At 58.1% G+C, this 27,502-nt stretch overlaps 1 protein-coding gene across 3 annotated transcripts in view; it reads right to left on the bottom strand.

Annotated features, from left to right (window-relative positions):
* KCNQ1 (potassium voltage-gated channel subfamily Q member 1) overlaps window positions 1-27,502 on the bottom strand; it is a 403,636-nt gene that overhangs the window by 262,544 nt on the left and 113,590 nt on the right. For all 3 annotated transcript variants that reach the window (XM_030917976.1, XM_030917975.1, XM_030917977.1), the window contains exons 3-6: window positions 11,932-12,058; window positions 11,286-11,364; window positions 10,604-10,700; window positions 9,745-9,885 (exon numbers count right to left, since the gene is read on the bottom strand). In XM_030917976.1, the coding sequence (XP_030773836.1) occupies window positions 9,745-9,885; window positions 10,604-10,700; window positions 11,286-11,364; window positions 11,932-12,058 (444 nt within the window). The remainder of the gene's footprint in view (window positions 1-9,744; window positions 9,886-10,603; window positions 10,701-11,285; window positions 11,365-11,931; window positions 12,059-27,502) is intronic.

Here is a 27,502-nt window from a genome sequence, read left to right as displayed (position 1 = left end):
TGCAGGACTTAGGAGCCCACCCTGTGCGGGCTGCCTGCTGGGTTCTTCAGGAGCTGGCGCTGAGCCCAATAAGGAGACCCAGAGTGGCCCTGAGGCACAGCTCACCCTGTAGACACACAGGCTCATGCCCAGGGTCACCTGGACAGCTGGCATGGTGGCCCAGACCAAGGCTGTGGCTGCGGGAGGTCTTTGCAGCCCTGCTGTGGGCACCACACTCAGCTATTAGCCCAGCATTTACCCGCGTGGGGCTTCTGGTCAAGGCCAAGTAACAGCCACTGCTTGCAGGCCCAGGAATGCCCTAGCTGGGAACCACATGGAGACCCCCATTGGATTCTCGGCCCTATGGGCCCAGTGCTGATGGCAGGAAGGCCTGAGGCCTGTTTAACACACTCTGATGGAAGGGCAAGAACAATTCCCGGCCCACCTGAACCCCCATGAGACCAGGGTCCCCGGGCCTCCCCATGGTTTCCACCAGCCACTGAAGAGGAGGAAGGGTGGGGAGAATCCCCGTGACCACCGCTGGGCAGGCGTACACAGGCGCACACGTGGAGAAGCAGGTGCCCACGGCTCATGTGACTGCCCAGAACTGCCAGAGCAGGAGGCTTGGAGGCTCAGGCAGCAGAAGGGGCCACATTATGGGAAACCAGGATGTGCTGATGAGCACATTAACGAACACTGACAAATGCCAGCCACCGCCGTCAGGCCGCGGGGCAGGACAGGCCTCTGCTGAGCCCTGGCCGTCACCCAGGCCCCTGCTCCACTAATGCTCTGACCGCACGTTCGCTTATGGTCAGGACGCTGCTGCAGAGGCTGCTCGCAGGTTATCTCCTGCAACTGCACACGGAGCTCTCCCTGCAGTGCCGCTGTTCTTAAGAGACACCCACATGCACCCATGCCCCCACCATACACACAATGTGCACAGGAAGCTGTTTACTGCCAGGCCCTTTCTGTGGGCCACCCGGCTCTGTGTGCGTGGGCACACACCCACAAACATGCCTCATGCAGAGATGGGACGCTCCACACATGCACATGTGTGTGCGCACACATACACACTGAAACATACAATGACCCAGTTGGTACACACACGTGCGTCACACACGTGACAAGGTCATGTAAAAAGGGAGCTGGTCCCCATGTCCGAGCCTGACACTCTCAGGGCACACTGAGGTGCAGACACCTTGAACATGCAGCGCAGGCACAGAGTGCAGCCACGTCCCTGCAGGGTGCAGCCAGGCCATGGGTGAGGCTGACAGTGACTGGCAGAGAGGGGGGCCCTGGGGAAGCCCAAGGCCCTTGTCTGCAGGGTGTCCTCCCCAGAGGGCCTGCACCCACATGCACAGGCTGGGCTGCCGCTAACTTCCCCAGGGGGCCCATGTGCACTGGGGTGGGGAGTTGCAGAGGCAGACACAGGGCTGCAAATTGGGCGGGGCATCGGAGACCCTGTGCCAGTCCTGCCCTGGGGAGCAACTCCCACCTGGTGAGCTCTCAGCCCAGAGGCTCAGAGCCTAGGGGCCCAGCACATCCACTATTTACCAAGTCTGCAGCAAGTCCAAGAAAGCACACACGGGTGGCCCATTAACGGGCCTAGAAGGGCCTGGGCAGAGCGGGGACCCTGGCCTATCCTGGCCTTAAGCTCAGAGGGCCCCTGCAGCCTGGACAGGTAACAAGAGGGCTCCAGAGTCTGTCTAATCCAGATTTCTTGGGGGGACACTCACTCCTTCAGTATGAACATGCTGATTCCTCCTATTCATCCCTCAAACCTGTGCCTGGGCCTGCACAGCCCCTGCTGATGCCCTGAGGCAGTGCTCACCCCTCCACTCCTGGCTCTGCCTCTGCTCTGCAGAAGAGGCCCTCTCAGCACCGTCCGCCTGGCTGGCATGTGCAGCCCGAGACTTGAGGTGCAGCCCGAGACTTGAGAAACAGCCCAGCACAGGCCCAAGTCCCACCCCACCTGGACATCCTCCTAGCACTGGGTCCCGAAGGACAAGATTAGGCCGAAGAAAGCGGGGGTGGTGGGGTGTGGCAGAGCAGTGCCCAAGGTGGGGGCCAGGTACGAGAAGCAGGTACTGTGTCCAGGACAGGGCTGAGTCTGCGTTCCCCAGGCAAATGTGCACTGATGATCTGCTGGGGCCGGGCTCAGGGACGGCAGCCCTCGCTATGGCTGGGGGGCACTAACGGGTGCTCTTGCTCCCACCCAAGCATGAGCAGTGGGACACTGCTCTTGACAGACAGGCCCGGGGCAGGCGTGGGGATCCCCGTCCTCTGGGGAGCCAGGCTTTCTGGAGATTTGCAAAAATGCATATTTTTCTTTCAATAATATTTGTTTTGGAAAATATAGAAATTTTTCATAACATTATTTATGAAAATGTAATGGGTCTACTATTTTAATAAATTAATATGGAATTGTTTTTACATGTCTCCACTGTATTAAATATTGATGGCACAATGCCCACGAACGAGGCTTCTCTGTCGGGGCGCCAAGGGGCCCTGAGACCAAGAGGCCTGGGCACGGTTGCCTCCCGAGGAGGCCGGGGACAAACCCAAGATAGGCTGAGAGGCAGGAATTGGCCTGTAGGGGGGCCAGGCAGCAGGCGGCTGGGGGACGCCAGCAAGGTGCTCGTGCCTTGGGTGCCAAGTGTAAGGGGCGCCGGCAAACTCAGGCATCAGAACAAATGGCACGGGCTGGTGTATTAAACGTCATTTTAATAATAACATTAAATTATTAAAAAATATTTAGAATCATTACTTTTTAAATGAAAATACTATATTTTGATTTACTTAAAAATCGAATACAGAAACTCCATGATGAAGGTGGAATGGAGTAGGGCTGGCCTGGAAGCCAGAGTGGAGCTGGGGTCAGGCGAGCAGGTGAGGTGGCCACCTGCTCAGGTAAGGACACCCCAGACCGCCTCCCAAACCTGCCCCAAACAGACGAGACCTGCTGAGGGTGGGGGCGTCACCTCCTGGGGCTGAGCTGGGTGCACGTGGGCGCCTGCTGGCTGGCTGGCTGGGCGGTCTGTAGAAGCCAGGGGTGCCCCCAGCAGGAGAGAAAGGCCAGCCCCAGAAGTGCCCCTGGGTGTCTGCCCACGGTGGAGAGCACACATACAGCCAGATGTAGTTCCAGGACCCCACCTTCGCCCTGTCTGCCCGTCTGCCCAGACCCGGCCCGACCCTCCTCCTCAAGTTAACGAGGAAAAGGCCCCTCCCTGCAGACCTGTTTGTTTTTCCTACATTCAGACACGAGCAGCTCAGGAACGGGCTGTTTTATGGTCACTATGCTGGGGATTAGTCCCTGATGGCCCGCCACCTGGAATGCAGATCCACACGTCTGTCTCCTGGGCGACAGTTCCTCGCCAGGGCGCCAGTCACACGAGGCACACAAAGTCACACCCATGGCAGGAACTGTGGGGGCGAGCAGGGAACCCACACCCCACTGGTCAGCACGTTCCCCCACCCTCCTGCTGGCCTGTGCCTTCACTCCCGTGTGAAGGGGCGGGAGGCATGGGGAGCCTTCTAGTTCCCCATTTTCCGCCCTGAGGAGCACTGGGATTCTATTCCCTCCTTTCGGAAGCAGCCTCCTCAAGGCTAGCCGCAAGAGGATGACTGAGGCCAGCCCAGAAACCTGAGCTCCAGCCACACGCGAAGCCCTGGCTCTCAGAGCTCACTGGCCCCGGCTGGAGACGTGGTAGTCATTTGCCCAGAAGGAAGGGGTGGCCTTGGCTGGAGAGGTGGTGGTCATCTGTCTAGAGGGAGGGGTGGTCAAGAGCGGGAGCAGGGGGTAGCCCAGAGGTGTCACACCCCAGCTGGCACCCTCAGGTCAAGATCATCTACGGAGGAGGAAACTGAGGCTGGGCAGTCACTGTGTTGAGGGCTTCCCATTAGAAAGTGTCCAGGCAGACAGCTGGACCAAGGCCTGCAGGACCCACGCTCCCGCTGTGGTCCCCGAAGGCAGAGATGGACTGAGGCTGCTTCAGCCTTGTAGGCCTAGACCTGGCCCAGCATCGAGGGCGCAGCCTGCCCATGAGGAGGCACCCGAGGATGGAGTCAGGAGAGTGCAGCACCCAAGCTTAGCCCCACAGCTCCAGGGAGGGTGGCAGGGGCTCCAGGACATCCCATGCGACCACAGCCATTCCCAGGTCGCTGTGCCGGGGCCCCAGCCATGAGGAGGCCCCTGGCTCTTCATGAAGGCTCTGGGCCAAGGATGCCCTCCCAGGCCTGGTGCCCTCTCCAGGGCCTAGCAGGAAGCCCATGCAGGATCTCCCAGAGCTGCGTCCTCAGTCTCGGTGCCCCCAGTAGGCTGAGCACACAGAGGTCCAGGCAGGTGTCCCCTCTCGTGGCACGATGCCTGTCTCAAGGGTTCCAAGGGATGTGGGACAATGCCCTGTGAGGGCCTCGGGCCCCACCTGGCACCCTCACCTTGCCTGGCAGTCCCGTGGTTGCCGTGCTGGCAAGGCTGGGCTGGCACCACAGCGCTGAGTGTGGGGGCCAGTTCTCACCCTGTCCATCTGGCCTCAGGCAAAGCCCCAGCCTGTTCTGTGCCTCAATTTCCTCCTCTTGGGAAGGTGCATGGCCACAACACACTTCTCACGGGCTGCTGCTGGGTTAGGGTTTGGCACGTGGCCAGCCTGTCACTCACTCCTGGAATTTGTAAAGTGCTCTGGTGCCCCTTGCAGACTTAGAGACCCAGTCTAGAGCCTGTCTAGAGCCTCTGCTAGCTGGTGGGCTCCCCCCATGCAGGGCTCAGAGACATGCACTCCTCAGGACAGTGCAGGACAGGGCCCCCGACCTGGCTGATACTACGGAGGGCAGGGCCAACACAGTTGGAGAAGAGGGGCCTGGGGGGTGGCCTGGGGAAGGGGGAGCCATGGACAGAGGGAGGCCCCTGGGTGGGAGGCAGGACTGCCTCTGGAGCAGAGAAGGGTGGGGCCAGCAGTCCTGGGGCTCTAACAGGCCAGGCACTCACATTCCGAGGGGACGCCCAGCACATTCCGAAGATTCGCCCAGCCCCCGTGGGGCCGCCCTGGAGACTCTGGCCGGGCTTTCAGGAAGAGCCATAAAGGGGCTGACGCCGCCACGTGGGGGTGGGGGAACAAGCCAGCAGGCTCGCAAACTCTCAGGGTAAAAGCAAAAGCAAACACACACCCCAAAATAAACCCGCTTCCTTTCAGCAGGAGAAAGTAAATAAACGAACACAAATTCACGAGGGCCAGGCCTCCCCCATCACATGGGGTCCTCTCTTCACTCATGAAGGCCGGAGCCCCACACACGGGCTGGTGGTGAAACCGTCAACACCCCCATGGCACCCAGGCCCCAGGCCGCGTCTTCCCCGAGGTACAGTCAGGCTCAGCACCCTGCCCGAAGGTGGCCCAGGTGACGGTGACTGTGTGTTGAGGTCTCAGCTCAGACGTCACCTCAGGGAGGCCTCCTTGCTCCCGTGCGGAGACCGTCTTGCAGGGACACCCTGGTGGCGTGTCCCATGGCCACCTGTGAACCACCACAGGCCAGCACCAGCTCACACCATGCTTCTTGCTCCTGACCGTGACAGAGAGAGCAAGACAGGGCTGCCCGAACCCCTGCCAGTGCCTGGCACAGAGTAGGACCGCAAGCCACATGCCTCAACAGTGAGTCCACAAATGGAGACCCAGCCTCACCAGGAGGGCTTTTCGGTCCAGGGAGTCACCGCAGCAAAGGGATCGGTCACAGCCTCTGGGATTACAGTCCTCAGCAGCCCTCGCCGCAGGCCCCGCATTGGCCCTGGGAGATGGATTTCTGTCTCCCATGTGCAGATGGAGAAACTGAGGCACGCAGCAGGTGCGTACTCTGCCTCTGTCCCCAGGCCCACTCAGTAGGGCAGCTGAACTCATTCCCCTTTGCACGGAACTCCAGGAGGAGGAAGAACCCTGACCCAGGTGCTCAGTTGGGGGCCGGGTCTTGCTGCGCCTCAGCCTACAGTGCCTTGGCTTCCCCAGCAATTCCGGACACCACCCCTCCCGCTGGGCAGTGCCAACAGGGCTTGCCTGTGACTGCCTGGGAGGCCCTGCCCTCACGCACACCCCTGCACCAGCCCCTAGCCCCTTCTGGCCTTGCCCCGCCAGGGTGCAGCACTGCCAAGGAGGTGGGAGTTTTTGGAGCCTCCAGGTGAGGAGAGAGTGAATGGCAGGCAGTGAGGTTCTACTTCAAAAGGCAGCTGAAATGTAGGAATGGGGTTCCAGTTTTTTTACTGTCAATTCTAAATTTAGATGCAGAGGGGTAAACAGAGCCCGGCAGCCTCCTGTTTTTAGAGACCCCCAGGCGCTGAACAGAGGAGCCCGTGTTTGCAAAAACTGCTTCTCCCTCCACTCAAACTTCAACACAAACAAACGCATTTTGTTCCAAGGGCAAAGAAAAGTCTTAAATTCTCCCCAAACGCCTCGGCAGCCAGGGCAGGCGCCACGCTTAGGGGTCCGGGAGTTCTCACATCCAAGTTGGGTATCGCCACCCTGGGGAAGGGGACAGGAGGGGACACTCAGCCACTGAGCTGGCACCTTCACTGGACAGCTGTGGAAACTGGTGGCTGGCAAGGGGAGGGACCTTCCCAGGAAGCCCACCTGGGCCACACCCACTGTCCTAGGCTGGACCGCATCCCCCTAATTCACATTCACCCGTCCCCACAGAATGTGATATTTGGAAATAGGCTTTGAAGATTCAATCGAGATGAGCTCCTCCTGGATCGCTCGGGTGGACTCGAAAGCCAACAGCATCCTCCTGAGAGACAGGGCCTGACACAGAGGAATGAGGCGGCTGCACAGGAAAGTTCTCCCTGAGCCTTTGGAGGGGCCGGCCCTGTGCACACCTCGCTTCAGGCTCTGGCCTCTAGAGCTCGTGCGTTTCTGTTGCTCTGGGCCCAGCAGTTCGAGGACTTTGTTGTGGCAGCTCCAGCACCCTCTCAGGGTGTGTCTGAGGGGTGAGGAGTCCACAGAGTCCAGGCAAGGCCTGGGGCAGATGCAGCATGATGATCAGAATGGCCTGGCCTCCAGGAAGCCACCTCCCACCCAGTAAGGGCCGGTGGCAGCCCAGACGGACAGACGGACGGACGTGGAGCAGGCCTGGCTGCCTGGCCGGGGGGGCGTGCTTCACTCCCCAGTGGAGTAAGGGAAGCAGGACAAAGGAGCTGAAAGAAAACAACTGCTCAGGGCGCAGTTGCAAATTGGCAAAACTGGCTTAAAAGCCCCCATCTGGGCTGCCCCTTCTTGCGTTTCTCAAGTTCTGTTTGTCCGAGAAACGCCAGGAACACAGCCCATAACTCAGGGCTCAGGGGCCGCTCCCCCCAGACAGCTGCAGGGCAGCTGAATGGGAGCTGTTTGCCCCAGAGCCCCGGGCGGCGGGGGGCCCAGGGCGACCAGGGGCGCAGGGCCCGGCGGGAACAATGGCCAGGCCAGGGCGCGCGATGGCCGAGGCTCAGGCTGCAGCTGACAGTGCGGGCCGGGGCACTGATGCCAAGCCGGGCACAAAGGGGCCGTGTTCCCGGCCAGCGAGCGGATGTTTGCACAGGTGTGGGAGTGGGAGCGCCGCTCTGCCACGGGCTGGGGGGCTGGGGAGTAGCGTCTGCTGCCCATAGCTCCAGTGGGCGGCTGGGAAGGCAGGCAGGACAGCACCGAAGGCTGGGCACTGCTTATCAGCCGTTCCAGGGCCAGTATCCACTGGCTTCTGCCACACCACCACTCCTCACTGCCCACCTTGCCACCAGCCTCCTGGGAACTCTCCTGGCTTTGGGCAGTCCATTCCCCGAGCAGGCCCTACCCAACCACACTCACTGCCGTCAGGCTTCCGCCGGGGGCTGGGTCCTTCTGCCCAAACCTGCCCAGGCCTGCCACACTGGGGCCTTCGGGGACACAGGCCCCCAGGAAGGCGGGAAGAGGCCGAAACCGGGGCCTGCCCCAGCCCAGGAGTTGTGTCAGCATGTCCCTGCCATCCCTGAGCAGTGCAGCACTTTGGAAGCTTCCAGAAAACCTGCTGACTCTGCCTATGTCAGGAGCCACTGCCGAGTGTCTGGCCTCACGGGGGAAGCGGTGGGGGAGGGAAGAGGCACAGCAATCGCAGGGACATGTGCCTGCCTGGGGAGCCACCGGGACGCTTCTCGTCCCGCCCAGATAGGCTCTGATGGTGGTCGGGAGGCCCAAGAGCCAGCAAGGCTGGTCCTTTCTGGAAGGAGAACTCAGGGCAGACAGACTGGGTCCTGGCATCACCAGCATGTGTTGCCTACGGATGCCCTGCCCGCCCCACCTCCAGCCCCTGTGCGGCCTGCAGGCCTTGGCTCCCACCCTGTGCGGGCTTCGATGGCCTCCTCCGCAGGCCCCAGCCCCTGTTGCTACCACGATCCCATCTGGCCTGTTATCGGGCTGAGTGAGTCCGGAGGTCAGTAGGCAAGGGCAGACGCGGGGGCAGCCTTGTGGCGGCAGAGCAGGGCGTACCCCGTCACCTCGGCATTTGGGCTTCCTGGCACCCACCGACGGCCACTCCCCAAGGTGTGATGGTGCCACCCTGGGCCTTGGTGGCCTCTGGACGGCCCACCCAGCCCTGCAGCTGTGGGGGGAGATGGGATGGAGTCACTCCCTCCCTGCACTCTGACCTCCAGCCAGCTGCTCCCCTCAGGGTACCCACGTGTTCCCCCTAGAAGCAACTCTCAAGCTCCATGTGTATATAAACGCCAGCTTTCACTGGAGGATTTGAAGGCAACCACCAGCTCCCAGAGGGACACTGGCAAGCTGGGCCTGCCCCTAAAAATGCCTCGACCAACGTCCTCCGAGCCATGAGAAACTGCTGCTGGGCCCACAGGCCAGTGACACGGGACTCGGGGAGCCTGCAGCTCGGAGGGCGCGCCCTGATTCCTGCAGCTGCATCCTCATCGGAACATCTCCCTCTCCCACGTGCAAGCCTGACTCCCTCAAGGAAGCCGCCACAGACTCGGCCTGAGACACCCTGCCCCACCCCTCCTGTGCAGCCTCACGGAGCTTTGGGTGGCTTGGTGTTCCACTGCGGGATCCGCCTGCTGCACACCCACTTCCCCAAGGCTCCTGGGCTGCTCTAGGTGGTTGGAACCCACTTTCACAGCTAGAGGCAGAGCCTCTGGGCCCACAGGCCGGGTCCCTGCTCCCCAGGCTCAGCTGCACCTACGTCGCCACCGCCCAGGGCCGGCTCCAGAACTTGCAGGCCCAGCATCCACTGGAAACACGGGGACTCTCTGATCTCTGCTGGGGTCTCTTGAGCCATCGTGGTCTTTCCTGTTTGCTGTCTCATGTCTGGCTCCTTGGGGACAGGGGCACTCACAGGGCCTGTGCAGACCCTCAGAGACACGGGAGGTATGCATCTGACGCCGCTCTCCTGGGGCCCTGCCAGGGTGAGGGCCGGGGTGGAGGCAGAGAATGGGCAGCCTAGGACGATGGTGGGAGGCAGAGCCATGGGGGAGCCGAGACCACTAAGCCCCCAACACACACTCCAGTGACCACTCCAACTTCCCTCTCAAATCTCAAGTTCAAAGACGAGACGTTCAGAACTTCAAGACAGTGATGCTGAAGGATTCGACACTGAGCATGGGGACCCATGCCAGCGGCTCCAAGCGCAGGTTTGTGGACAGAGGCCTGTGAGCACGCAGGTAAGAAGCCCCCCGCCAACAAGGCCTGAAGTCTCGAGGCACCGGTGCTCTGGTGTCCTGTCACCTCTTCAGCCCCAGCTGCCCGTCCCCATGCCTGGAAGTTTCTGACTTACCACCCCCCACCACAGCGCATCTGCGTAGCTGCCGAACTCCACGCGGCCTGACTCGTTCACCGCGTCCTTCTCAGCCAGGTACACAAAGTACGAGGAGAAGATGAGGCCCAGGAAGCCGATGTACAGGGTGGTTATCAGCTCCTAGGCCAGAAAACAGACAGTGTCGGGCTCCAGGAACTGCAGGCTGGGAGCCTCCTGTGCAGACACCTAACGCAGCGAGTCCCAGTGATCACTGGGCGTCCTAAGCCGCTCTAGTGCGGTTCACATGCGTGGGGCTGGCTTCAATATAACCCACTCCTCATCCAGTAAGTGGCAGGTGGGGGTTACCCCCAGAATGAGGCTCAGCCCTGGGGTCGCCCCAGGCCCACTGTCTGGACCGGCACAGGCTCCGGCTCTCTTTCCCACCACATGACAGAACCAAGAATGGACCAGGACCCAGGAGATCCCCAGGGAGAGGAAGGGTCCCCTCACCCCAGAGCCAGGGGCTGGTGCAGCCTGAACCCATCTGGGCGCACCCTCGGGAAGGGGTGCGGGTGTCCCCGCCTTGACCGGGTTCCTGATTTGCCTGGGTTTTTCATTTCTGACTTTCTGTCTTCTTTTGCTCCCAGCTCAGAGGAAAGTGAGCACATCATCAGCCTGGCAGGCCAGGGTCACCGGCACCAGGCTGGGGTGAGCATCCAAGCTGGGCTCAGGCTTGGGCTTGCTCTGAGATCCTGAGCCCCGTTCAGGTACCCTTGCGCCCCAGCACCCACCGACCCCCAGGGCCTCAGCGCATCTCAAGCTGTCCTAGCGTGGGCTGCTCTGCTCCCTCCATCCTGCCCCCAACCCGGGCCCCACACCCCCAACCTGGGCCACCCACCTGGCGGTGGATGAAGACCACGGAGCCCAGGAGCCTCCAGGTGCCTCCCTGGCGGTCGACATGTAGCATCCTCAGGATCTGCAGGAAGCGGATGCCCCTGAGAAGGAGATGGTGTGGGGCTGAGGGAGCCAGGCTGGGCTCAGGTGTTCACTCTGGACCTGGGGGTGGCCGATGGCATGGGTGTCCCTGCCCCTGCCGGGCGCCCACTCTGGGTGGGGAAGCCGGGTATACGTCCATCACGACAGGGGCCTCAGAATTTCCCTCACAGGCGCAGCCCCCCAGAGTCTGCTCTGAATCTGCTCACACAGGGCTGGGGCTGGGGGTCGACCAGGTACCTCCAGATTCCCTCAGTCCCCAGACTGCCTTCTGGGGGAGCCCCTGGGGTCACCCCAGTTTGCAGATGGTCAGGTTACCACCCAAGTCCTGGAAGCTCAGAGGCGCTGGCGTTGGGCCAGAGCCTAGGACTGCCTGAGGCATCTTGGGTCTGAGCCGTGCCCTCCACACTTGCCTGCACCTACCCCGCTCCACCCACCCCAGCACATGGCTCAGTGTCCCCAGGGGCAGCGGGCACCAGGGCACCTTGCATCAGAGCAAGGCGGATGGGGCACGAGACCACCCACGGCTCAGGAGGGGTGCTCGGGGCAGGTCGGCATGGCAGGGAGAGCTCATGGCACAGACGCACCTGATGGCTGATGTGGCAAACACCTGCCCCTTGGAGCCCACGCAGAGGACCACCATGGAGGCCACAACCACGATGAGGTCTGTGGAGTACAGGAGAGGGGGAGCTTGTGGTCGTCACAGCCGGGATCCCGGGGAAGAGCACACCCCCTCCTCTCATCTGGGGAAGGGGCTTGCTGGTCAGGCGGGTCAGGGCCTGATGACCAGGGACAGGGGGACATCTCGGATAGGGAGGCAGGCAGCGTCTAAACCGAGAGACCCAACCTCTGTCCTGGTCATGTGGAGCCCCCAGCCCTTGCTGGGCCCTGTGCTGAGCCCTGCAAGGGACCAGAAAGGGCAGGGCCTTAGGCCTGGACCATGGTTCTCAGGCCGCCGAGGGCGACCGCCCCACCGTGAAGCTATGCTGGGCTGCAAGGGCTCATGGGAATCTGTAAGGGACCAACCCCCTACTCCCAACACCATGTCAGCGTCTTAGTGCAGAGGTGGCTGAGGGCTGCCAATGCTCCTATGCTGGATCCTGGGCAGTCACCTGCTGCTGGCCTTGGGGTTCCCCAGTCCTTAGGGGACTCCATCTGGTGGGGATCATGAGGTGGGGGTCATTCCTGGTCTGGAAACCTGGGCGTGACCTCCACAGGGCAGGCATGACTCACCGATGATGGAAATGGGCTTCCGGGCAAAGCGCAGCCGCCCCCAGAGGCCCACGTACTTGCTGCGGCAGCCGGCGGACCAGAGGCGGACCACGTACTCTGTCCCAAAGAACACCACCAGCACGATCTCCTGCAGCGACAAAGTGGGGCACTCACTGCAGGCAGGCTCGGCCTTGAGTGGCTTCAGGCCCTGCAACCTGTTTGAACCCAGCCATGCTGGAGCCTCCGCTGAAGGACACAGAGAACAGCAGGCCCAGGTCCTGGCCCGCTGCGGATGGCGACGCCTGCGCACAGAGGCCCTGGAGAGCCGAGCAGCTTCAGCTCACGTCCACAGGCAGTGGAGCCCAGGTGAGGCTGCAGCTCTCAGGCCAGGACCACCCAGGCCAGAGGAGGCCCCACACCAGGGACCCCAGCCTGGGTCAGAGGGGGCCCCACACCACAAACCCCAGCCTGGGCCAGAGGATTCCCCACACCAGGAACCCCAGCCTGGGCCAGAGGATTCCCCACACCAGGAACCCCAGCCTGGGCCAGAGGGGGTCCCACACCACAAACCCCAGCCTGGGTCAGAGGGGGTCCCACGCCAGGAACCCCAGCCTGGGTCAGAGGGGGCCCCACACCACAAACCCCAGCCTGGGCCAGAGGAGGCCCCACACCACAAACCCCAGCCTGGGTCAGAGGGGGTCCCACGCCAGGAACCCCAGCCTGGGCCAGAGGATTCCCCACACCAGGAACCCCAGCCTGGGCCAGAGGATTCCCTACACCAGGAACCCCAGCCTGGGCCAGAGGATTCCCCACACCAGGAACCCCAGCCTGGGCCAGAGGATTCCCCACACCAGGAACCCCAGCCTGGGCCAGAGGGGGTCCCACACCACAAACCCCAGCCTGGGCCAGAGGGGGCCCCACGCCAGGAACCCTGGGCGCCCTCCATGAGAAGCATTTTTCCACTAGATCCAGCCCTGGAAAACCTCACAGCTGGCCTTTGAGCCTGGTATACCTGGGGTAGGGCAGCCTCTGGACCACTTTGCCCATATAGGGAGTCACCTGGCCCCTCTACACCCCAACACCTCCTCAACTCCACCGACAACAGGAGGCTGAGGTTCCTGGAGGAGTGGGAAGACGACGCTCGGAGCTGGATCCCACCCCCTAGGCACAGAAGTGGGAACCTGGCCCTCAGTTTCCTCGGCTGTGAAGTGTGGATGCAGCAGTGCCAGGCTCAGTGTGCTTTCGTGGAGACTTATTGCCAAAATGCAGCTTTCATGTGAAGTGCAGCCCATTGTGACACTTAAAGCATGGCGGCCACCTGCAGGCTCGAGCCCAGCGCCCAGGCAGCCGGGGTGTATGGGAGGCCCTTAGGGAAGGTATGTGGGGCTGGAAGATGAAACCAGCCCCCACATGTGAGAGGCGCTAGCCACACAAAGCCACAAAGCCACAGGCATACAGCGTCTCAGGCCCACTTCCGGCAGACTCCTGCCTGTCTTCCCTCAGAAGCTGGGCCCTGGAGGGGACTTCTGCTCCCACTGGGTGACAGCGGCTGGCCTTGCTCCCAGGCCACACCCCCACCAGGGAGTCTACTATGAGCCATCATCTGGACACTGCCATCACTGGCTCCCAAATGTTATTAATTAGGATGGAATGATACTTACACCATCCAGCATGTGTTTGGGGCAAGCCCAATGGATAAGGGGAGACACGCTGGGAGCTTAGTTGCTTTCCTTTTGCAAAAATGTTTTAGGCTTATGACATCAGATCCTTCAGGGATCGGGGTGTGTGCAGTCGGGTGCATACGGGAGATGGCAGGGGTGCAAGGTAAAGAAAGGGTGTGGGCCGGGCGCGGTGGCTCACGCCTGTAATCCCAGCACTTTGGGAGGCTGAGGTGGGCGGATCACGAGGTCATGAGTTTAAGACCAGTCTGACCAACATGGAGAAACCCCGTCTCTACTAAAAATACAAAAATTAGCCGGGCATGGTGGCGCACGCCTCTAATCCCAGCTACTCAGGAGGCTGAGGCAGCAGAATCGCTTGAACCCGGGAGGCGGAGGTTGCAGTGAGCCGAGATTGCTCCATTGCACTCTGGCCTGGATGACAGAGCGAGACTCCATCTCAAAAAATAAAATAAAAAAAAGAACAAAAAAGAAACAAACAAAAACAACAACACACACACACAAAAGGTGTGAACACCTGCAGGCTCCATGGCCTCACGGTGGGGTTCGGGTCCCACCTCTGTCTTCAGCTCCTGGGGACCGGGGCTCTAGGCTGAGGTCCGGCTAAGCTCCTTGGTCTTACCCACCCCCATGTCCCAGGCCCCAGAACAGGACCTGCTCCAGTCAGTGCTCAACATGGACATGCTGAATGAACGAACGAAGGAACAAATACATGACTATTCCAACGAGCCGGCCTAGAGCTCTCTGGTAGCAGGAGCTCTGTCTCATCGGTCTTTGCTTCTGAGAACCTGCCCTTTAGGGAGCCGGGCTCCGTGGCTGGGGAGGCCCCGCTTGTTGGGTTAATTAGGCTGGTGCTATTGGCAGGCCAGGAAAGAGCCAAGGAAAAGTTCCTTCACCATCTCTAGGCTGGAAACAGCAAGATGGAATGTTTGCTCAGAGATAAAACTATCTCCACCACCATCAGCCTCCAACACTTTCTTGGGTTGTGCGGGACAACACCCAGGGCCAAGGCCACAGAGAGACCCCAGGGAGCTCACATTCAGCCGGGGACAGGGAGGAGGGCTAGTCCCCCACACCATGCCATGGCCCATCCCCGATTCACAGGACCACAGCCCCCGTCTAAAGCAGGTTCACAGAATGGCAGGCCTGCCTCCCCCTGGCTCCAGCAGTCCAGACCCCAGGTGGGTGATGCCCTAGCCACCCTCCTAACCCTGGGTTCATCTGTATTTGCAGACTTGGCTCTAAGCTCCAAAGGTGAACTAAAGGGGCCTCAAGCTCCTCCCGAGAACCTGCATGCATTTGGCACTTCTCCCTTGCCCGCCTTGTTTAAGCAACTGCCATAGCTCCTGCTGTCCACACTGAGGGTCAGAGTCTAGGGCTGTCCCTGAGGCCTTCTTCCCGGGGGCTCACAGCCCAGTCTCCCCCAGAGCCTCCCATGGGCCCCAGGTGTCCCCCATTCCCTGGGGTGCCCCTGCCTCCTCAGGGCCCTGTGTCTGGAGTGCTCTCTCCCTCCCCCATTCCACCGCCTAGGTTATCCCACCCACCCTTCTCAGGCCAGCTCAGCACCCCCACCCCCAGCCCCTCTGAGAGGCCCACACACTACACATGCAGAGCCAGGGGTACTTCCTGACTCCCCCACTGATAACAGGGCCAGCCCCAGGCCCTTCTCTGAGGGGCACCCAGGATCGTCCAGCCCCATAAAGCATCTCTCACAAGATCTATGTGGCGCCTGCAAGCCCCCCGGGGTCAAGGATGCAATGGCCCGGGACGCTGATGGAGTGCGGCCCTGAGCTCTGCCCCACAGATACGAGAAAAAGAGCCGTCCTTGGTCTCCACTGAGACCACAAACAGACCAAAGGGACAAAGAGGCCCCTCCCACCCTGGTCACCCTCCTTCAGACTAAAGCAAGGCCGCCTCCTGGCTGCGGATGGCTTCATGGACAAAAGGGCCTCAGAGCTGGGCACCGAGACGTGCACAGAACACAGACCCACATAATGGGGGTGGTGGCCTCTGTTCACATTTTACAGAGGAGGAAAGCCAGGCTTGGCTAGGTCAGGTCACCCGCAGCTTAGGGGAGGGAAGGCTGGTGTCCATGGCAGAGAGAGCACCCCCCCCACCCGCCTCCGGGACAAGGTACAGGTATCCTCAGGTGTGCAAGAGGACACTGGCAGGTGAGGCCAGGCCTGCCATGGAGGGCTGACCACTTTCATGCACAGACACGACCTGGGCATGGTGGTGGTTCTGGAAGCGGCCCTGTTACTGCCGGATGAGTGGGTACAGGACAAAGGCTGGAGGACCCTTGGCAAAGGGGACCCAGACATGAGACAAGGACACCAGGCTGCAAAAGCAGCCCCAGGAGGGAGAGGGTAACCAAGAGAGACTCCAGAGCCTCCAGCCCTACCATGGGACAGGGAGGTGTCTCAGCCCCGTGGGGCGAGGTGGGGAAGACAGGCCTGGGCCTCACAGAGCCGTCAGCACCACCAGTTGCCCTGCCTTGGTGGTCATCTAGTGGGCAGCTGGAGAGCTGGGTCTAGCCTAGAGGGAGGGTGTGGGTGTCAGATGGCCCCAAGGCTGGTGTAGGCACAAGAGCCACCAGGACCACCATACCCTCCTTCCTCCAGACCCAGTGAGGGGCTGGGGACAAGGATGTTCAGGGTCAGGAAGCCAAACCCTGTGGGTTCTGCCCCTCCCTGAGACACCCTCACAGAAACAACAGAAAAGACATGTGAAATGGGAAGAAACGCCCCGGAGCCTTGGCTGATGCCACTGCCCTCCACATTGGACCCACTCGTTCGACTGTGTGCTCTTCTAGCAAGGCCTGAAAGCAATGGGTTTCTGGGTCCCTGCCACCCAAAACAAGATAGGCCACGGGTCTTTCCCCCGTCCACAAGCCAGCCATCCCATGCTGCATCCCTAGCTCCATTCTACCAGAAGTCCATGTCCATCCTGGGGCATGTTATAAGTTGGCTCTCAGGAGTATTGTTTGTGTGATTTAAAATTATTTAAAAAACCAAAGTTCCTAATGACTCAATTTTTAAAAAATAGGCAAAGGGCTTGGACAGTCATTTCTGTGAAGAAGATACACAGATGGCCAACAGGCACACGGAGAGGTGCCCAGTGTCACTAATCATCAGGGAAATCAAGACCACAACGAGATGCCGCCTCTCATCCACTAGGACAGCTACCACCCCAAACAGAGTGACAAGTGCTCCCAAGGGTCTGGAGAAGTTGGGACCTTGTGTGCTGCTGGGGGAGGTAGAATGCTGCAGCTGCTTTAAAACATGAAACGACCAGTCTCTCGATTTTGCGGTGAACCTAAAACTGCTCTAACAAATAGTCTATTTAAATAATATGCCAGAAAAAAAAAAAAATAGAATGACTGTATGACCCAGCAATTCCACCTTGGAGTCTGTCCCCAGTCTCTTTAAAGGAGAGCCACACACACCCATGTCCACAGCAGCACCATTCACAACAGCCAAAAAGTGGAACCAGCCCAGTGACCCTCAGCGCACCGACGGAGACAGAAGATGTGGTCCCTCCATACCATGGGATAGGATTTGGCCTCAAAAAGGAAGAGAATTCTCACACAGGCTGCAACACGGAGGAACCTTGAAGACGTTACTCTCAGTGAAACGAGCCAGTTACACAAGGACAAATACTATCTACTTCCACTCACGTGAGGTCGCTACAGTCGTCAGATTCACAGAGGTAGAAAGTAGATGGTGGGTGTCAGGGGCTGGGGAAGGGGGAGTAGGGAGTGAGTGTTTAACGGGGACAGACTTTCATCAGTTTTACAGGATGAAAAAAGCTCTGGAGCTGGATGGTGGCGACGGTCGCAATGAACTGCGATCTTAAAAAGGGTTAAGATGGTAAAACACATTTTCATTTTATTTTATTTTGAGATAGAGTCTTACTCTGTTGCCCAGGCAGGAGTGCAGTGGCACTATCTCAGCTCACTGCAACCTCTGCCTCCTGGGTTCAAGTGATTCTCCTGCCTCAGCCTCCTGAGCAGCAGGGATTAGTGGCACGCACCACCACACCAGGCTAACTTTTTTGGTATTATTAGTAGAGATGGGGTTTCACCATGTTGGCCAAGCTGGTCTCAAACTCCTGACCTCAGGTGATCCGCCCGCCTCAGCCTTCCAAAGTGCTGGGATTACAGGCGTGAGTCACTGCACCTGGCCTTATATTTCAAGAATGTGTTTGTCAGGAACTGGGAGAAAGGCAATGAGGATGGTTTTCCTTTTGAGGTGATAAAAAACCTCTGGAACCAGAGACAGGTGTTGGTTGCACTGCCTTGTGAATGTACTAAATGCCACCAAATCGCACGCTATGAAATGGCTGAAATGGTGAATTTTACGTTATGTGTGTTCTCTGATACGGAAATGAGTGCCTTGAGGGGCCCTGGTCCATGGCGGTTGCTCACCTGGGCTCCTGCGGGTCACGTCTCCCAAAAGATTCCATGGACCTTCAGGGCCACCCAGCGGTCCCGAGTATCTGCCACACTCCAGCTGTGGTCATCTGTAGCTGTCCTTGAGCCTTTAGTTCTTAATCTTCACTAACTATTGTTAGTTCAGCATTAAACAAAATAGCTAAGCACAAGTCATTTGTCAATTGCAAAATGGCACGCAGACCTTGAGCCCTCTCAGGATGAAGACAGAAAACAAATAGCAGGCAGTGCAAAGGGCCCTGGGTGGAAAAACACAGGCAAGCTGTAAAATTCCCCTAATCTTGTTTCATCGTTGACAAGACTTATGTTGAATGGAGCTCAGTGCCGTCCTTCCCAGGGGGTCCTGGATGCCAACAGGACACCCTAAAGCACAGTCACTGCCACTGACGGCTTCACTGTTGGGCTGAAATCTTGTCATTAGGCAGACAGACCCTGGGACCCTCAACCTCAACCCAGAGGAAATCAGTGCGTGGTGTGGAAGGAAAATGGAAGCTCAAGACAGTTCAAGGTCACACAGGAGGAGACACACGGCCCCGCAGGCCGGCCCCATGCTGGTATCCGGTGTTGTGGGGTTACAGTAGCGTAAACAGGAGATCTGCCCAAAGCCGGAGGGCCAGCGAGGGTTTAGCAAAGCAGGTGCTTATCTGGGATTTTTAGTCTCTGAGTGAACAGAGGGGGGAAAGGTCGCACTTTGGCTCAAACGTGTTGCAACCGGCTGTGGAACCGGTGTTCTCCGAGAAGGCTGAAGGTCGACCTGGCCATCTTATCTATTGTTTTGCTTTTATCAGCCGGTGAATCTGCATCATAGCGAAGATTTTCTGGGGTTCAATGTGTTTTGAAGTTCCACGCTGCCGGAACCACATAATTTAGGATCTGAGAGAAGGTCCCTGTGTCAATCCATCACACGGGAAAGAGCGCAGGGCAGCCTGAAATAACTGGTTCTGACCAGCTGCACTCATATCCTGTCTTTCTGGATGAAATATATAGATTTTTTTTTGCAAAACAATAAAGGAAGCGTCGCAGACCCTTATCGCGAGGACTTTAGCGTCTCTGATATTACTCTTCTATTATCTCTTTTGTCTATTTTGGTGTCTCTGATGTTACTACTCTACAATATCTTTAAAGCAAATTTAATTTTAAAGAGGGCTGGAAGATGAAGATTAAATACCAAGGATCAGAGCTGAGCTTTGTGGAGGGGCCAGGGTCAAGGATGCAGAAACACAGCCGGCCTCCCAGGCGCCCCCATAGACTTAGGCCTGGGGACCTTCCGCTGGAGTCAGGAATCCACCCACCCCCCGAAAAGCCTGAGATCTGTGCCCACACTTTTTTAGGAGACAATGAGATCCCATCAGGCCAAGATGGGGCCTGGAGACTCTGAAGAGGGGTGGACACAGGGTTAGGCTGAGGGTGCTGTGGGGACCCGGGATTAGGGTCTCACCCCCTCCCATAGCTGGGACGCCAGAGGGCTGGGCCTGCACTGAGCCAGGCATTTCCCTGTGGGGGCAGTGGTCCCCACAGCATAGAGCCCGGCTGGCGGGCTCTGGGGCCAGCTGTTCCAACTCCACGCTGGCCCGGCCCTGATAAGCCACAGAGAGAGCCAGTCTCGGCTCCCGGGAGGGTCAGCTGGCCGGAGGGCGATGCAGGCACTCAGGCGGCTCAAAGCGCCCTTTGTCCCAGGGCCTGCCTGTGGCCAGCTGCTCCCAGCCGCCAGCCTGTGCTGAGAGCTTGTGGGCCCCCGGTGACGTGCTGGGCACAGCTGGGGCCCTCAGTCCACACTCGCCACCCCCCTCACCCTCACCCCCCGAGAGAGCACCAGTCCCCACCCTGCCCAAGGTAGCCTGGTCTGGGGCAGGCGCCACAGTACAGCCGGCCAGGCCCAGGTGAGATGCACCAGCCACTGGGCTGAGGGTGACACAGTCGGGGTCCGGTTGCCCTGTCCTGGTCTTACTGCTGGGGAGCTGACCCTGCCCTACCACAGCCCCTCCCCTGCCAAGTGTCCCCTTAGTGTGGGCACTGCTGGGGTGCCACGCGGAGCCAGCCTTAGTCCAGGGTTGCAACCTTCTGCTCGGCTGTTTCCCCAGGCCCCATGGAATGTGCAGCCCGCGACCTTGAGTGGGGCCCTCTGTGTCCCTCCTGAGGCCCTGGCCGCCCAAGGCCCTGGCCGCTCAAGGCCCTGCCCGCCCAAGGTAGCCTGGAACAGGCCCACTTCCTCGGAGGGGAGGGCTTCTGGGACCCTGCACAGCTAGCGCCAGGCAGCCAGGGGTGGCACTGGGAGTATGGTGGGGGCACCCGCTACCTCGGCCAGGCCTCCTGGGAGCCCCCTGTCCCACACATTAGCAAGAGAAAGGATCGCTAAGCAGGAGGAGGATGGGCGCAGGGCAGGAGCAGGCTGGTGTGAGGACACTGGTGGCATCCCAGGCAGGGGACCTGGACGAGCAGCTCAGCCACTCTGTGCTCAGCATCTACATCTGTAAAACAGGGGCACCAGCAGTGCCCACCTCCAAGGGCTGTGGGGAGGGTGGAACTACAACAGTGGCTTGGGCTGTGGAAATGCCATGGGAACAGTGTAGCAGGAAGGTGGGGTTCCGTGCGCCCAAGAGGGAAGCAACCTTGTCATCGGGGGTGGGGGGCAGGGTGCTGAGTACAGGTGGGGTACAGACTCTCATGCTGCACACAGCACAGAAGAGCCCCGCTGACCTGACGCCCCATCCCGTGCTGGCCCAACTGCCTGGAGTCCTCCACGTCACCTGGCCTTCCCGGCTGTGGAAGTTCATCTCTGTTCACAGCTCCAGCCTGGGAGTGCCTATCTGTCCGGGAGGGCACTGCTCAGCCTCACCTCCCTGCGGTGAAGCCCTGCCCCGTCCACTGCTGCCTCTGCCTCTGCTGGGATCCCTCCTTTCCTCCAGGTCTGTCCTCATCCCGCCCAGAGCACCCTAAAGTCAGGGGCCGCCTTCTCTACCTGCAAGCTCAGTGCTGAGACCAGCTCACTACCCGCCTGTGCCCAAAAGCCTGCTGAGAAACTTCAGGCAGGGGACAGGTGCGTCTCTCTCACAGGCACCTGCCTTGTGGGTGCTGTACTTGGGGTGTGGAAAGGGAGGCTGAGGGGCTTGTAAAGACCTGCAGACCCCCACTCTGGACATCACCCCCCAAGTTTGGGATGTTGCCGTCTCCCCCAAGATGGACATCACCCCCTCACCCCCCCAGGATGGACATCACCCCCCCGCCCCCCAGGATGGACATCACCCCCCACCATCCCCCTAGGATGGACATCACCCCCGCAGTTCCCCAGGATGGATGTCACTCCTCCCCAGGATGGACGTCACACCCCGTCCCCCCAGGATGGACGTCACACCCCGTCCCCCAGGATGGACGTCACCCCACCATGTCTGAGATGCTGCTAACCCCCTCCTGACCGGATGTCACTGCCCCCAGTGGCTGAGATGCTGCTATCCATCCCCAGGCTGGTTGTACCCCACTCCCCCATGTTTCGGATGCTGCCGTCTCCCCACAGGACACCTCTGGAGCTCCTCCTGGTCTGGCTCCCCCTCCCTGAAGTCACTGGAACATTTTGGGGGTCCTGACCCTGCAGGAAGACACACCCAGAAAGTCAGCGGAAGCCACACACCAGGCCCCACCCTGACTTCCCATGGAACCCCAGAGACAGAGAGGGAGGAAGGAGCCCCTGCCCAGGAAGCGGGCAGCAGAGCCCTAGCCACAGGCCTTCCCACAGCCGGCGGCCATCTCTGACCTTCAGAGTCGCAATCGGCCAGCTGCTCTGTGTGCTTGTCTCCCCGTTAATGATTTCGGGGTAACTCTGGGAGGCACAGGGCCTCTTTCCCTCAAGAACTAGCCCCACCTGCCAGCTGCCCGGACGTCTCTTCTTCCTGGTGAGCAAGAGAGGCAAGGGACTTGCTGGGTTGTCATGGGGACGGCCGTTCCCATCCACCGGGCAGCCGGGCCCTGCAAGTGGGCGACAGCTGTCGTCTGGTCCCCCCATCCTGGACACCATCCCGACAGGCGGCATGAGGCCCAGTGTCCCCTGTGGGCTGTCTGGGGAGACTCTCGGGAGGCTAAAACCATAGGAGCTGGCCCTCCCCTTGCTCCATGCTCTACATCTAAGTAGCTACAGGGGCACACCCCGGGGTGTCTACAAGATCCAGGGCTTTCCTGATCCTCCCTGGTCCTCCGTCTACCCCTGGCCTAAGGGGAGCCATGTTCACACATTTCCCTACGACTCTCCAGGCCCTGGGACTGATTCCATAAGGCCTTGAGTGTAGAACGCATTCTCTCCACGGGCTTCCCAGGAGGCACCTCTGGGAAGACTGCCTGGTGGGCTTTCAGAGAGCAACAAAACTGCAATATTTTGCTCAAGGGACATTCCTTGAACAAAACCTCCCCACAGGCCAAGGCTCAAGTGACCCCTCTTGCTGGGCCGGTGCCTCCAGCCCCTCCTTGCCCCTTGTCCATAGCTCTGGAAGTAACTGCAAACTCTCGACATTTGTTACTCAGGTACCTCACCTGGGTCTGAGCAGGAGGCGCTCAAGGCAGCTGGCCCCACGTGTGGGTGTAGCGGGGGAAGGCTTCTCAGGGTGGAGGGGTTAGCTAAGAAAGGAACTTGGACCACACCCTAGGCCCAGCACATTCTTGGGCCCATTATCATTGGGGCCAAATCTTTCCCAGGACTGCCGGCTTCCAGGCCTTGGCCTCCGCATGAAGGCTGCCCACCCACGGTGGGGAGGAGAGTGGGGCCTCTCGGTAATTTTAATTTCACATGTACTGCCGGTGCCTTACGGGGGCCGACTAGAGTTACACACGTTTCAGGCGGTTTAATGAGGTGCCTCCAGCCCTGGGACCCAGCTCGCTGCACGAGCCGGCGGGGTGGGGGTTCCCAAGCGCGGCCCACTTCCTCCCCCACCTGGGTGTTCTCAAGGTCAGGAGGCGGACACAGGGCGCAGCAGCCACCCGACACCTGCCTGGGGTGGGAGAGGCAGATGGCGTTAGGCAGAGTGCCCATAGGCTGGCCCATCTAATCTCTGCCCCGAACTGGGCTTATCAGCAGATTGTGATGAAGCAAAAACTATGTGGAACCCCCCGCCTGGAGACCCCCAGCACACTGAATCAACCCATCACCTGGCAAGGGGTGAGAACCCAGGAGGCACTGAATAAATATGTATGCTTACACAATGTGCAATGCACATATTTCATTACTTTCAGGCAATAGGTGAATTTCAATCCATGGGGGGGATAACATTTGCAAACACAGTGAAGCCACCAGCAAGTGACACAGGCACTGGCAAGGAATTTACAAAATAAAAGCATCTACAGTTGTTGCTGAGGGGCAGCTGGAGTGATGTGGGGGCTGGGGCAGGCAGAGGGGCCTACGTCTCATAACACCGTACAGGGCCCGCCCTTCCCACATCAATCTCTTCTTTCTGGCTATTTAGGAGAGTGTTGCTTAATTCTCAAATAGGGAAGGGATTTTTCTTCCCCAATCTTTAAGTCATTTATTTCTCGTGATACTGGGTTTTGATCAGAGAACATGGCCAGTTAAATCTCAATTTTTTGAGGTAGGTTAGATTTGTTTATAGCCACATGAATGATTGGTTTTGTAAGTGTTCCGCAGACATAAGGGAACAAAACAACTCCATTACTAGAGTCCGAAGATATAGCGTTGGTTTTAAAGCACAGTCCTGAAGTTCTTTGCCAGTCCTCCCCAGCTGAACCTGGGCTCTGTGACACCTGCATCAAGAGAATACAGCCAGGTGGCTCTGCAGTCCCTGCCTGTCTCTTGGACTGTTCATTTCTGAGATGTGAGGAATCCATGCAGCCTTGGAGAGGCCCTCATGAACAGGAGCCTTACCAGCCACGTAGGTGCAATGCTGCTACGGAACCTCCAGCCCCAGCTGATACTACACAGAGGGGAGATGAGCCGTCCCACTGAGCCCTGCCAGACTGCACGCTAGTGAGCTCAGGCGTGATGCCTGTTTTGAAGGTGCTAGATTTGTGAATGGTTTGTTACATAGCTATAGATAGCAAGAATAGGAGTTATTTCAAATTACTGTTAGAATCTGAAATTGCTCATGATTACAACATTTAACTGTCCATGTCCTCACTTATTTTGTGCTCACTAGAACTGTCCTATTCCAAAAGAGGTACATTAAAATCTCCTCCCATTATCATATTTAACCTTCCTGTCCTTGCAGATTTTCAATAGCTTTTGCTTTATGTATTTTATGCTGTCTGATGCCTTAAAGATTACAGTCAGGTCTTCTAATAGTGCCTGATCTCATTCACACTTGTCTTATTTTGGCTTCAGTGTTGATATGAATCCTAATTTCCCTTTTTTTTCTCTCTCTTTTCTTCTTTTAGCTTGCAATTTCTTGGCATCTCTTTCGCCATTTATTTTTCAACCACCCACTATTGCTTTGCCTTACTTAATGCTACTGAGCAATGTATTTATTAAAAGATAAAAGCCCAGCAGCTATGGCGGGACCTTTTCTGTCTTTCAAAGAGGAATTCAGGCCATTTACATTTGGTGTGGAGTTGGATGCATTTGATTTGACTTTTTCTATCTCTATATTTGCTATTTGACTCTCTTGCTTCTCCCTTTTGCTTTTGGTTATTTAGTTGACCCACATATTATCCATTTTCTGATCTCATGAATTTGAGAATTTCACTGAACTCTCATTTCACTGGTTCCTTCAACTCACAACCAAGTCTGCTACTTTCCAAAGACAGTTTCCACTATAGTGTGTTCCCTAAGGCTTTCTCCTCAGGAAGATAAGAATTTGCGTGTGACTGCATTTCACCCCTCTCCCTTCACCCCATCAACGGCTCTGTGGGTAAAGAAAGCAACCTCCAACATTGTTTTCATAGTTTAGAACAGGGCTTGACAAGCTTTTTCTCAAAAGCCAGATAGTAAATATTTTAGGCTTTGCAGGCCATGCGATTTCTGTTGCAACAATTCCAGCAGAAAATTTTGTGCTGTTATAGCACAAAAACAGCCAGAGATGAGATATTCACAAGCACACGTGGCTGTGTGCTAATCAAACCTTATTTATACAAATCAGCAGCCAGGTTTGTAGGCTATGGTTTGCAGACCCTTGGAATAAAGAATCCTCTGATGGGTAGGTATTCCTACCGGCTAAATTGTGTCCCCACATTCATATGTTGAAATCCTGTATCCTCCAGCACACCTCAGAGTGTGACCTTGTTTGGAAACAGGGTTGCTGCAGACGCTATTAGTTAAGATGAGGTGGTTAGGGCAGGCCCCTATTCCCATACAACTGGTGTTCTTATCAAATGGGAAACCTAGACATGGACTTGCAGGCCAGGGGAGCACTGTGTGGAGGCGGAGGCAGAGCCTGGTGTGCTGCATCGACCAGGAACCCTTCCACAGTAGCTTCGGGGAGGCTGGAACACTCTCCCTCACAGCCTTAGGAAGAATCCACCTAGCTGATACCTGGGTCTCAGACTCTCCCGGACACGTAGGGGGCTGCCGCTGGCACCCAGGGGCTCCGGTCATCAGCAAGGCCAGGCCAGAGGTCTGTTCTACGGTCTCTGGAGAAGTCCAGGCCATAGGCCTCAGGGCCTGAAGCTTCCCCCTCCCCAGGCAGTGTCCCTGGGGGCCTACAATAAACAGTGCTCTGTCTCTCCAAGAGGTCTATCAGCCTACCCCTGCCCCCTTCCACCAGAAAACCCGGGCTCTGAAGGCAGAACTCAAAGTGTCAGTGGAGGCATTCCAGGCTGACGACCAGCAGAAGAAAAGGCCCAGGGGCAGGAAAATGTGGGCGTGTGGAGGCACCCAGGGCTCTGGACAGTCAAAAAGGCAGGTGGGGCTGCCCGCAAATCAGGCCCTGAACCCTCTGCTGAGCCCCACAGTTTGGGAGCTGCCTCCCAGGAATCACACCCAAGGCCCCGCACACACAGGAGTGGCCCAAGCCGGCGGCCCTGCAATTTGTGGTGGGGGAGTCCATGGCCCGGGGACGCCCACGCCTGGCTGCAGACACCGTTAGCCGCCTGGCAGGCAGCTTTACACGTATTTAAAGCAAATCCCCATTTTCCCCAGGCAGGGCTATTTCCGTCTCCAGGCCAGTTAAACGAGGATTTACTTTCAGCCTGGGAACCTCACTGCTGATGGCTGTTAGCCCCAAAGACCGTATACCCCTGTGATCACTGTCTTAGCTGGAACTGGGATGGGGGGGAAAAGGGAGTGGAGGGAGGGACATTATTTTTATCTGCCAGGAGCCGAAGCTTCTAAAAATGTCTTATTTAAGAATTTTACCAGCACTAGAAGTTCGGCAAACCAAGTTCTGAGCACCCTTCTTTTGACTTGGGGAGAGTGCTGAGAAGGCCGCAGGGTTGAACCCTGTTTACTTTAGCAGAGGTTGAGGAGCTGCGACCCACACCAGCCTTTCAGGGGCCGGCACGGTGTTGGGACAGGAAGGCCTGCAGTTATTAAAGGCTGCCCTGTGTACGTGTGTGTGTGCACGTGTGTCGGTGCGTGTGTGCACGCGGGCCTGTCTAGTCTGTTTTCTGACTGCTGGGTACCTCACTCTGATTCTGCAAATCTAGAGATTTTAATAACAGGCGGTGAATTTAAACAGTTTTTTTCCCCCCCTTTCAGGAATGTTTTAAGGGATTGAGAGGAAATTGTGCACGGATTTTGCTGTTTTAAGAGCTAATATGTGAACAACTTCAGAAGGATGTATGTTGTTTTAGGGCCGAAGTTTACACAGTAAACGGGAGAGTCAAAAGCAGACTTGTCGTGAATTTGTAGGGCCTGTCTTCTTAAATTTCATTCCTCTGAGAAGGGGCTGCCTTCCTGGGGAGCAAAGCTGGAAGGAAACAGCGAAAGTCTGATCTTTGTCGCCTGTGCCCCTCACTGTGTCCTGTTGCAGAATCCCTGGGGGGGCAGTGCCCAGTGGGATGGCCAGCGGCAGAGACCACCCAGCCCAGGCCCCCTCAGGGCACTGAGGAGGGTCCCCCAGCAGATGGCTGCATTCAGAGGTCTGTAAACCCCACAGCCCCTAAGCTGCTCAGGAATGACATCTCAGCACAACAGGGTCTTGTTTCCAAATTGGGGCTGGGGCTTCTGTTCCTTGGGGACAAATACCTTCAAAGACATGAACTATCAAAACCTTATCAAGAAGAAATAGACAACCTGCATAGCCCTGTATCTACTGACTTTCCAAAGACAAACTTCCCCACAAAGAAAACTCCAGGCCCAGATACCTCCACATGTTCTTGCTATCAAATGTTTAAGGGAAAAATAATTGCAATTCTACACAAGCTCTTCCTAAAAATTGAAGAGCAGGAAATATTTCCCAACTCATTCTCTGATGCCAGCAGCATCTGATGCCAAAACCAGACACAACAGCCAACACACGGCAGGCGACGCCCTCGTGAGCGCGGGCATGGAAGTTCTACACACAACCGAAGTCAGTCACATCCAACAAGGTGT

Source organism: Rhinopithecus roxellana, chromosome 15 (assembly GCF_007565055.1).
Source record: "Rhinopithecus roxellana isolate Shanxi Qingling chromosome 15, ASM756505v1, whole genome shotgun sequence".
In the NCBI taxonomy this organism is placed as follows: Eukaryota; Metazoa; Chordata; class Mammalia; order Primates; family Cercopithecidae; genus Rhinopithecus; species Rhinopithecus roxellana.
This window is presented reverse-complemented; position numbering and strand designations above follow the sequence as displayed.